The following is a 12,926-nucleotide window of genomic DNA, read 5'->3' on the forward strand; positions in this document are numbered from 1 at the left end:
CTTTCAAAAAAGCTTTGAATATGTATTTGATAATAGTTTAGTTTTGTTCTCTGTAATGATTTTCAAATTATTGTTTCTTTTTTTTATTTCATATTTAATTGATCAATGAAATGAGTACAATACATCTGAAGATTTGTTAATAAATAAAATAAAAAAAATAAAAAAAAAATATAATATAATATATATATTTAAAAATAAAATATTCACTTTCCTATAATAACATTGAACAATGTATTAAATAGCCAAGAACCAATTATTTACTAATTACAATTAGTATTGCGGCAGAATATTTTGCGGTCAATGACATTCCATATTTTTTTTCAAAGAAATGTCATTGGCGGCAAACGTCGTCGAGCCTAATATAAATATAAATATACTAATAGTGTCATAATAACTTGTAAATCATAATTTTAACTATTATTAATATTACATCGAAACTAATTTCAACAGTGTATTATAATTAAGTATTGTAGCACATTAATTTTGAAAATGACTGATTGTCAAAGTTTGGCGACTTCGATGTTTTTTCAGCCCGATTGGCTTGAACGTCTTTTAGAAGATTGTGAACGCGAAGGTATGCTATAATTTTCTTGTAAATAATAATAATGATTGAGGAATACTTTTGAATAAAAACTTATATAAATTTTATTAACTTTTACGCTGAATCTAAATAAATACGGAAAACAAATACAGAAGACCACAATACAGATGTAGATACCAAAAGATTTAAATTAGTTAATAAGTAAAATTGAAAACATTATTTTTTTAGCCGAGAGGTAATCGTTATTTTATAATTTTTGACGCTTTTCTAACTGATTAGCTATAGATTATCGAAACGTGAAGCTCCTAAAGCGGGAGGGCCGATCTGCCGTATGGAATGTGTGCATGATGCTCGGCTGCCTATCACACGGAGTGCCGGGTCAAGCTTGTCATCTTTTCGAGCGTTACTTGTATAGGCTCCTAAATAGTCAAGGAAACCTTAGCGGTATTGTTTATTTTTATATTTAAATATAAAAAAATACCATAATTTGCTTAACGGATACTTCTCGTGACATTGTCGCAGTCCCTTCTAGATTAATATTAACACATAATTCAAGAGAAAAGTATAACAAATTCATAATAAATATCTTATTCTCCTCTTCTCAAAATCTAGATAAAGTTCCTGGAAAGTAAATTGAATTATTTAAAAATCGAATGCTTAATTTTTTATTCCATCAAAATCGCCTGTATTAAATAAATAAATATTATTTTAATTAAAAAAAAAACGGGATGGCAAAAAATGTTTAAAAAAAAACACAATATGCTGTATAATTTTATAAATAAAATGTAATCATTTAAATGTAATGCACACGCTTTACCGTGTAATGTAAATTATAGATCCTGAGTCACAAGTAGTAATAGTAGACAACATTATGCCACGGTTTCTTCTTATGATAACTTGCTGCGTGCAGCTCTCTGCTAAGATGAGCTCCGCGGACACACACAACAACGCTTCATTATTAAGAATAGCTCTGCTGACTAAGGGCATTTCATATTCTACTGAAGAAATCAATGCAACTGAGGCGGAAATCTTCAAAATGCTAGGTATACACTTTCAATATTACTAGAGTTTGTGTTGAATGATACAATTGGTAAATAGTACCGATATAAACTTATTTGCAAAAAAAGAAACGGGCACTTTTGTAAAAGGTATTTGATGCAAGAAAATAAAATAAATAATAATTTACTGACGTAAAATCACTTCTGTTTGGTTATTAAGTCAATCATAATTTGTTTGGACGAGATTTTCTTGAGGAGTACGCTCTCCTTCGGATCTGTTCGGACGGGGTGGGTCTACAGCTCTAACACGTCGTTTTAGAAAGTCGCATAGATACTCAATGGGATTGAGGTCGGGAACTCGTGCTTGCAAATCTAAACAGCGGATCCCGATTTCACTCAAGTAAAGGTCCACGTCACCCACTCGGTGTGTTCGAGCATTGTCATCCAACACAGCACACAACACAACACAGCAGCACTTCTTGTAACAGCTAAAGCAAAACAAGTAACAGTAGAACGATTTACACCAAAACTTTCTAACACATAACTTTGTGTACAGTCTTCTTAAAGAACAGTTACTATATTACCAGCGATAATTGTCTTGTCTGACATATTGCAGTATAAATATTTGTCACGAAAACCTAATTTAAACAATTTTACATCAATATCAATTCATTAAAATGACAACAAATAAAACCTTTTTATTTATTTAAAGCAAAATTACTAAATACAAACTACGAACAAATACTCGAATCGAACAGGATGTTTTTAAATAACTTTGAAATTTTCAAATTTGGAACATTTTATTTTACTTTTTGGTACGTAGACAATTGTTTCTAATTAATTGAAAGCATTTAAAACCTAATTTGTTTGAGATTTCCATAGATTTACAGATATGTTTTGGATGGCCGTTTTTTTTACAAATGGGTTTATATAACGCTTATAGATTACAAATATTATAGATACCAAAGAGCATAGTGTTAAGTTAATGTAGTAAATTAGTTTAAGATTTTTTTACAAGATTTGTCTCCGACGTACTTACAAGACAAATTAGGAATCGCGCAACAAGAAGTTACTAGTTACCGGCCGCATTGCATGCCGCATTTTTTTGATCCTGTATTTAACCGTGCATATTGTACTTTGTATTGCAAATTCAAATTTTTGATAAACATGTATTTATAATTAATAGAATATTCTAAATTAAAATATATTTCTATTAACAAATTGTCACTTTATCGCTATTTAATCAAAGCGCCATCGTTGCCGTTGTCCGTTTAGCAATTTTCTTAGTCTTCGACAACGATCTTGTTACGGTTCAGTCGAAGTTGCATCGGGAAGATATCGTAACCGTTATAGTGTAGTAGAATTCGTTCAAAGTAATCATTCAGCTGACGTTTATTTTGTGCGAAATCGAGTCTGGAGATAACCGTTAAAACTATCAATTTGTAGTAGAATTCTTCCGCAGGTCAAGGGATTACTAATTATCAATCAGTCTATAGATAATTCAATCTTTTAATATTATAATAAATTAGCAATTTCGATTTCAATTCAAGTTAAGTATAGTGAGTGGTTGATAATAATGAATGTGGGTACTTTATGTTTATGGTAAATATTATTATGACGGAACACTTAAATTAATCTATTTATTTGAAAAAGATGAAAACAATTTTCTAACGCTTCATATTTATCAAATTCGGTTCAGCGATGTTTTCGTGAAAGATTAACAGAGTATTTACACATTTATAATATTACTATAGAAATATATGCAATAACTTTCAAAACTCGTCCTTAACAAGGCGTAGAAATTGAAACGGTTTCCATTTTTACAGATTTCCGTATGCCACTATGGACGAGTGTAGACATGGGCGAGCTCCTGGCTACGGAACTCAAACTGCCAGCCCAAATAATCAAAGCGGTCGCTCGGATCGTGGACTTGTCTGAGTACTATCGAGAAGACATTGAAAGAAAAGTCTTCTGGGCCGCGAATTTGACGTCTACGACTCAAAGTAAGTATTTCATCATTTTACTTATTGTCTTGTATTTAAATCGTAAAAGGTATATGTCAACGGATGACAATTTTGTGGGTCAATTATCCACATGAATTGGAGTGACGTGGTAATGTTAACAAATGTTCTCTTCAAAAGGAGAGCTTAGCCGAGCTGTGATATATTTATAGGCTATTATTATCTAACAATTTAAGCGCGTAAGTAAAAGCAATTCTGTATATCTGTTTGTTACGCTTTCATGGCTGAAGCACTGAGTCCATGTTGATGAAATGTGGTAGGAAGTAAGATTGAACCGCAAGGACGGACATGTTGTATACAAGTTCTGTAACATTTTTTTCAAAAATGAATACCAAGCGATTAAAGCCGCGTGTTCAGCTAGTATTTTATATTTTCAGCTGCTATCAATGCTAACTTATAACCTTATTTCGTTTTTTTTTTCTGTTATTATGGGAACCTAGTGTGTGTATGTGTTATCTTGGAAAACCTTTCTGTACATCTATCCGTGTGTGTGTTTGTGTGTGTGTGTGGGTGTGTTTATGAACGTTTCTTTCCTTTTCTTATAAATCTACTGAATATTAACTCGAAACCCATAGTAACAGACGTTATTATATAATCAATATCCTATCGTGTTTTCTAATAAAAAAAGAAGATGTTATACAGATTTTATAATTATATAGATCTAATATTGGATGGACCCTGTCTATCTTCGCCCCGCCTGTTTGGTAAAGCTATGAAAGTCCTCCTTGCCTTCAATAGACCCACAGTTTTATGTGAGGCGAAGATTTTAGCTGATTGATATTATAAAGAAATGCCGAAATTCCTTGAAATTAATTGGGCTTAAAAATTGTTTTTGCAAAATTATTTTTTTCTATTTTTATCCAGTAATATGAATTTCAAGGTTCTGTTACATGCATATACACATAGAAGTACTGTAAAAATAATGCATGCTTAAAGCCCAAAGGATATGATCATTACTATAGGTCTGTTCTCACACGATGGCGCGCCCCTCCACGTTAAATTATCGGCTTGCATTAATATATGTTAGTATATCTCATTTTAATCGATTTCAAAAAAAGAAGAGGTGCTTCTCAATCCGTTGGTTTTTTTGCTGACTCCTTTCTTATATTAGTCATCTCAAGCAAAATAAGACATCTTGTAAGCACGAGTGTCACTTATATGCACGCGAACATGCGTAGAGCGGCGCGCCTTTGTGGGTGAATAGATCTTTATAGATCTGAGGCAAAATAAAATTTCGCTCGTCATCATCACTCTGCGGTCATTGCTAAGAATGATCGGTAACGTTTAGATGTGACTGGTATACGGTCGCTGCACCTCTCCGCGGGCGCGGTGGCCGCGGCCGTGCGCCTCTCCCCGCACCGCCCGGATCCCGCGCCCGCCCTCGCTCGCCTTCTACGACTCCCGCAGGCCTACATTGAGTGCCTCCGTGACGTCATCTTGAAACAAATGGCCGGCAACCGTACCACGCCGACGATACTGAAGAGGAAAAATTCAGCATCGAGTTAAACTACCCAGTGATAAGTTCTTGAAGGATGTAAGTGAACGGGGTACATCTACAGTGCAGTGAATTATACAAATATGATTACATAATTATACAAATATATATCTTCAAGTGGATTTAAAAAACTTGAGGAGCTTCATATAAGTTTTGTTTGTAACTTTTTTTTCCGTCGAATATGGTAAAAAGTTTTGCAAGTTTTTATACCAGATCATCATGCAAGTCAACGATGCGACCTAAAGTTTATCTAATAATGCTAGTTTATGTAAATATCCACTTGAAAAATATCCAAGGAATATAATTTAAATTCTTAAATTTAAGAAAACTACTCATTAAGCTTTGGTGCATTAAAAAAAAATGGACTAAATAATTAGCAGCCAAAATAAATTAGTCATATCTCCATAGAAGCATATTTTTTTAATATTTTTGCTATAAATACTATAATAGCTTGAACTAAGAGTGATCAAAGAAAATAATAAAAAGGCTTCGATTATACTATTGTTTATAAATTAATTTAAATTATATATTCCTATTATTTGAAAGTATCATATTCGTAAACAATTTAAAAATTCAAAATAAAAAGAACCTATTTTTATTCTAAAATTCCATTTTCAAAATAGTAATAAATAATTTAAAGCCATATATTATCTATTATTGGCCTGTTATAATCAACGGAATTAAAAAAATAACAGCCTAAACCAACTCCAGATGATTCTGCCTCGATTGGTTACAGTATCCGATGCGTTTATTAGTTTTCAGTAAGTAGTAATAGAATATATATGTTTTATTAAAGGCACTATCCTCATCGATATTCATGTAATATTAATTTATATCGTTATAAAAAGGAAAAAACAAAATATATGTATAAAATTGTATGTAGATATATAAGATTTTTGTACATGTTATTGAAACCATCGATTTAATTATATACGATTTGTATTCGTAGAATTAGATATAGATATATTTTAAGTCGATGTGTAACGCTCAAAAATAAGAAAATAAATATATTTTTTAAGTATTTATTATATATTTTTATTTAAGTTACCATTAAGCTCTGGCAACACTACCACAATAATAATACCATAAATATGATTTACTTAGTTTTATTTATTTCATCCACGTCTATCCTGAATGCTTAGAACTGACTTACTACGTGATTTTGCTTTTGTATGCGTGATTGCGTATTCTTTAAGAGGTATAATTATTAAAGTCAATGTCACATACCACTTTCTGATGTTTCACTATGGTTCCATAGAATGGTTAAATTTTGTTCTAATTAAAAATTAGCTCTACTCATCTCCCCGATAAGATCGACTATTGTATTCAAGAAAACGTCCACTACCAAAATGACAAACATTATAATACAATTTTTTGCAGTTACAATATTAGTAAAATTGTACTTAGTACAGTTTGCATGCCAACACTTGAACCAAAACCTAGACAGGGCTGAATGCGTGTATATCCAATTATTTGTAATGAGATTGAAGCCGCAATTAATTGTCATTACAATTAGTGTATATATATATATATATATATATACACATTTGTCATAGACTATTTCAAATTTTTAAATAAAATAAAGTTTTTGGTCACGCCCAATATTTGTATGTGAAATTAAACGAATTTATACATAAAAAAAATCTATAAATAAAACCAATCGAAATTTAAATACAAAAGCTACGGATTTATTTGAAAGTGAATTATGGTAGACAATTTTCAGCAAATAATGCAACGGGTTAGTGATCGTAGCTGTAACTCCTATCCTGATATGGAAGATATCAGTTTCCATTTTAGTTAAATGTTATACGTATGAGGCCTAAATTTCACAATATAGCAAATATTGAATAACCAAATAAAGGGGAAGCTTATAAAACTAACGAGGCTCATCAATGTCTTGGTAAGACACATGTACACGTCATAATGATTAATCATTTTTATTATTTGTTAGTTTAGGTTTATATCACTTTTTTTTCCTACGGAACTTTATTAAGAATAGATAAAAGATACAAAAATGATTTTAATATTACCGTATATCAACTTAGTTTTTCTAATTAAAATTACGAACAAAATTACATATTTTAACTGTTTGAAGCCAGATACACAAACTAGATACACTTGCTTATTGAAGATCACGGACTGCGAGGCTTTGATTTAGATATACTGTTAAGTAAATATATATTGTGGACAAATATTATAGATGTCATAGTTGCAATCAAATGTTTTATCGCAAATTTTAGTCATATTTATAAATACTATATACTAATAATACAGATATATATATATTTTATAAATAGCTGCTTACACAATTGGCTGAGAAAAAACGCGAGGTACTTGGTTGTAGAGTCTGGGTACCTACCCTCTGGTAACTACCACCCACTCATTATATGTTCTACCGCGAAGCAGCAATACTTAGCATTGTTGTGTTCCGGTTTGAAGGGTGAGTGAGCCAGTGTAAATACAAACGCAAGGGACATAACATCTTAGCTCTAGCTGGTAGTATCCTTAATATTTCTTAGAGTACTAATGTCTGTGGGCTGTGGTGACCGGTTACCGGTGGCTCATTTGCCCGTCCGCCAAATTATATCTTAAAAAAAAGAAAAGCATAATTAAATAAAATTTATATTAAAATATTATACTCGTACTAGAAATAATAATAAGAATTTATGTCATATAAAAAATAGAAAGAACTAGGCATATATTTTTCCAAGTCATAAACACAAAACATCATTTATTCACATTTTATTATAATTCGTAACAGGCTCAGTGTAAAGCACCACTTGTGAAAAGACAAGGGCTATTAGAGAATTTACTCTCATAAAGACTATAGCTAACCTTTAATGTTGGGGTGCTAGAGATATTAAAGTGATTCGACTTCCCAGCCGAGCAGCGCTTTGACTAGCGAAGCGCGAAATATGGCTGCACTGACGGAACCTAAACCCGCTACTCCCGCGATGCGTTCGGTTTTAATATTGGCCTTAATTCGGTTTAATATTGCGTTACTAGATGATTCCATCGACTGATACCGAATATTATGTGCGGAAATTAATAAAAGTAATAAATGTTAGAATGTATACTCAACATATCTCAACTTGTGCAAAAAATATTTATAAATACATCAAACTAGTGATGATACTATCTATGAATTGCATTACAATTAAAAACTATAAATACAGTTACAGCCAGTTCTCGTGTACAACAAAACCTATCTTATTCTGAAGAAAGTTTCTGACTTTATTCACATTACCTCATTACAATGGCACAATTTTTGCAAATATATACAAAAAAAAACCCTATACCATGCTCTTGCTTACCAGCCTTAAAGTAAAGGCAATAAATAATGTATGAATTTTAACTCTCATGTTAACCACCTGAAAACTTAGAGGTGCTCATTTGTAATTGACCCCGTGTTCTTCAGTTGAAACCTACGTACTCTATCTACTGGGCTAACTCGTCGAAATTATAAATAGACTAAAGGAATTTAATTAGATAAATCTTTTGGAGTAAACATGAATGCGATCAAAATTGTGACAAGTTATAAAAATTATGAATTAATGTCATCTAGACGAGGGTCGGAGGGAGCACGGGCGCGGGCGCGGGTACCACCGCGGCTGGCGCACAACAATGGACTTAGCTTTGGGGTGCCCAATAAAAACTTGACAAATGGCGTTTCATAATCGCGTCGCATACCGAGTCTCGTCACCGGCTTACCTTTTTGTCCTACCCTCGGAAAATACGTTCGCTATCCCGAAATTACATTGTGTGGTGACGTCCTATCACGACTCGTTAGAAATGAACCTTTGTCGTGACCGCAAGTCGCATGCCACACTCACTCGAGTCACACAAATCACCAGGTATCATATCAAAAGCGATTGTTATTGGCTACTTATGTTTGTATTAGCTTTCAATTAATGCAGCCGCCAGGTTCAGTATGCGGTTTACATTATCTGTCGAGTGATAGTTTGCATGTCGTGTAATTATTGTTGATCAGCCATCCGATTTATGTATATACCCGCTATATTAACATCTGCGAGACTAATCCAATTCAATCCAATGTGGTCCATCGAGTCGAATCGATGACGATCGCATCATTTTAAAGCTACTTTTTAAAGCTACCACTGATATATTACGTTAAACACGTCGAGATCACGTTGTATATAAAACTCATAAGGTTAAGGTTTATTCTCACATAAAATTGCGAAGAGGTCATAAAGTAAGTCGAGGGATTATTATTATTACCCACTACTTGCCAGCGAGGAATTCCCGGTAATAAGGGTCGGTATTAGCGTCACCAAAATATTGTGGTGTCACCGGGCCCGCGCCCCGCTCCGATAATATTATTAAAAATAATTTCTCATTTTTATTGCCTTTCGTGGCTTGAGTGGTTGTAATAAATAATTACGTTATTATAGTTGCACTGATATGTCACCAGTTTACCAGTTAATAATCTTACTAAATTAATTTAAAACTAAATTGTTGTTTGTTAAGACATATGTTTTTACTCTATAGGAAAATATAAATTTGGCTGCTACAAAGTTGTACAAAAATAATTAAATTGCTATAAATATTCTAATGCTTTAAATATTATTTAGTTAATTTATATTTAGTTAATAATAGCAGTAAAGATAATTATATTCGTCGGGCAATGAATTTCATCAACGCGTAGCATGTTCGTAGCACTTTGTTAACATTAGTTATGTCAACAATCAAATGGAATATTTTATGACGACGTAATATTAAAATTAATTTATCATATCATTGTTATCAATTTTCAATTTATGGTTTTCTTTTTTCAGACCAATTTATGAATAGTATTATATTATAAATATTATAATGTCGTATTTGATACGTGTTTGCAATCATTTCAAAGCTTTGAGTTCTTTGTGGATCATATCGTTATAAATATGCAAATCCACGTTGGATAAATTTGTTTCTCTTGTACATACATCTGCGCCAGGGAGAGGTCTCCTCGTTCCGCCCTGTTTAGCTTCTTACATTTTTTAGGTAAAACGAAAGCGTTTAAAATGCAAAATATGTAACTGCTATGTTGACTACTTACAAAGTTGATATGAAAAGAGCAATTGTCGATAATTCAACAGAACGATGACGTTAATCAAATCCCTAGTAAATGCGATATAAATTGTTACTAGAAGAGGAGAATAGAGGTGTTTCGTGGAAATCCAATAAGTTTTGAGTGTTGTTATTTTTTTCGTTGTGTGATGGGGCGTGTCGCGAGCGGGCCCGCCCAGCGGCTGCCGCCCGGCAGTCGTCGCTAGCTTTTCACGTTGAAAGCACGTAACTCGCGTCATAAAACTCAAACCGCGTATTTTGTGTGGGAGTTGTTGAAACAAGGTAAGTGTTAAATAAAGTTTAAATTACAGTGAAAACGTTAAAGTCAGATTTTTCTTCAGAATAAGTTTAAATATATATTAGATACAAAATTCTAGGGTTTTTTTTATTTGGAAAATTTGCCAGAATATTTTATTAATGTCATATGATAGGTCGTACGTTCTAATTTAAACAATTAGAGCATTAAAAATATATCCATTAACTATTTGAAAAGTTGTACAGGAACTAGATGTCATGTGTAGGCGAAATTTATTATTTGTTTTATTAAAAATAGTTAGTACTAATTTTAAAAATAGTAATTTTTTTTAATAATACTTTAATTTCCAGTTTTTTTTTTAATACGTTCATATTTATTTAACGAACTGTATACATAACTCTTAGTTGCGTACATTAAAATTTTACTTTACTTTTAGACGCTACTAGTGTTGTACGAGTGATAAGTTTAGTTTCATTAAATGATCGTCATTAGTGATTGATTGCTTCGGGACCGTTATTTTCAGAAGACCCTCAGCGTCGAGAGCTATTGTCGGGGACATTGTCGCAATGTTAATATGAATAAATGGTATGAGTTTCAAATATACAATTACGCATTGCGACTTTTCAATTCTTTGAGCTTGGGAATTTAAGAAATAAACACTTGAAAATTGTTTGAAAACTCCTTGGTATTACAACTTTAATAAATAATTTTGATAGTTATGCTATATTATGATATATGATAAGATTTTCTCCAATTTATTTTTAATTATCTGTGACATTATCATACGTTAATTTTTTTTTTAATTCAATCACCCTCCATTTACTTTACCCCTGACCTTAATAATAGATTATTAAAACAATTTATTATAAAAGTAAATGGTTTTTTTTATATTTAAATATTTTTTTATTTAGGAACCATTAGTTATCTGAGTTGAATATTTTTATTATCTTTAAAATACAGAATTATTTCGTAAAAATATACAGCAAACTTATGAGACATAATCTAATAATATTATATAAATACATTTTCAACAAAATACAAATAAATAATTATAATATTTAATCATAAAAAACGATTCACCATAAAAGTTATTTTTTTTTAATAATCTTACATTATTTAAAAACAAGTTAAATATTTAAACGTGCTCTTAAATTCAGTATGTTTTATATGAATAAACGATAAAATACGTACTGAGAGATGTCACTAAAATCATAACTGACCGCAAGGGGTAATGATAAGAACGTTAGCACTATTGTCAAACAATTTAGCAAATTTTAGACAATATGAACTCGATGAGATCTTAGACGATATGAACTTAAAAACATGGCTTCAAATATCTTCATATAGCACTCAGTTTAAGCCCGAAAATTAAGTAATTTTTTTTTTCGTAGAAAGTGTTTTAGTAGAACGGAATAATCATATTTGTTTACACAAATCTACAAAAGAGTAGGGTGGTCGAGTGGCAGAATTAGCTTTAACCCTTCTCCTCGACAGGAGAGCAGGCCTTTGCTTAGTAGCAGTAGGACATTTACGAGAAGAAATTTTATGTGTTTTTACTAATGAGACGAAGTATTTAATTGTATATGACTAAAACATTTTTTATAAGAATTAAACTACAAAAAAATTATATCGAGATTATATATTTCTTTTTTATAAATGGAAAATACTTTCTGTGTTAAATAAAAGACGTAACGAAGATTTAGAACTTCGTTTTTGGAAAAAAAAATTTAATTGCATACTCGGGCCGCCGTTCCGCGGCTCTAGGCAATGATTCTTATCGCGTGGCTTATTGAAAAAGGGGCGCATTCCTATCACGCATAAATCAGGCCCAACAGTATTTCTTTCAACCACTACATGCTGGATTTTATTGCCCACTTATTGGCCAATTATTACTGAAATCAATGAAAAATTGCCATTTCACACTTGTTACGGAATAAGGAAACTCAGAATCATACTTAGATCTATACAAAACAATTTCAGTATCGTCCATGACAGGTTGTTGATAAATCTATATAATCTGTTTAAATTTAGAAATTGCATGAATACGAGAAATAGGTATCTAAGTAAATACACATTTAAAAATCATATCATGAATTTTATACTTTTATTTCGAAGCAATATTCATTTAAATAAAAACAAATTTATTGGAATTTTATGTAAACTGTATAAGATTTCTCTAATCAAGTTAATATTTCAAAAAGTGTTGAGTGTCATAGTACGCTACGTTTTCATATTCCTATATGGCACATTTTTATTTAATTTACTCTATATGAAACCTTTTATAGAGAGTAACCGTAAAAATATTTTTATTTTAAAAACCACTGTTTAAATTGTGTTTTTTTTTTGTATTTTTATTGACTAAAATTATTTGAGGGAAATTCTCAGGCATCATTTTGAAATCGGATGAGTAAAAATTTCTTTTGTTAAATAAATATATGGCTAAGTCTAATATTTTTACTATGGCATAAATTGACATTAATTTTGCAATAATTATAACGGTTAATTATTATTGCAAAATTATCTCTAATAGTTATAAATAATAATA

The 12,926-nt window shown here is 31.3% G+C and overlaps 1 protein-coding gene across 1 annotated transcript; it reads left to right on the forward strand.

Moving 5' to 3' along the window:
• Positions 1-489: 489 nt before the first annotated feature.
• On the forward strand, positions 490-5,066 carry LOC125075739. Its single transcript, XM_047687441.1, has 5 exons — positions 490-574; positions 821-985; positions 1,378-1,584; positions 3,366-3,542; positions 4,849-5,066. Exons 1-5 carry the CDS (start codon positions 490-492, stop codon positions 5,064-5,066), a joined length of 852 nt encoding a protein of 283 aa, XP_047543397.1.
• The last annotated feature ends 7,860 nt before the right edge of the window (positions 5,067-12,926 follow it).

The sequence above is a fragment of the Vanessa atalanta genome, chromosome Z, assembly GCF_905147765.1.
Source record: "Vanessa atalanta chromosome Z, ilVanAtal1.2, whole genome shotgun sequence".
Lineage (NCBI taxonomy): Eukaryota > Metazoa > Arthropoda > Insecta > Lepidoptera > Nymphalidae > Vanessa > Vanessa atalanta.

Excerpts from the sequence above, each read along its gene's own strand:
- LOC125075739 (XM_047687441.1), top strand. The coding sequence starts at position 490 with ATGACTGATTGTCAAAGTTTGGCGACTTCGATGTTTTTTCAGCCCGAT. Across the intron at positions 575-820 it reads AGAAGATTGTGAACGCGAAG|CTATAGATTATCGAAACGTG; the intron begins GTATGCTATAAT and ends CTAACTGATTAG. Across the intron at positions 986-1,377 it reads TAGTCAAGGAAACCTTAGCG|ATCCTGAGTCACAAGTAGTA; the intron begins GTATTGTTTATT and ends TGTAAATTATAG.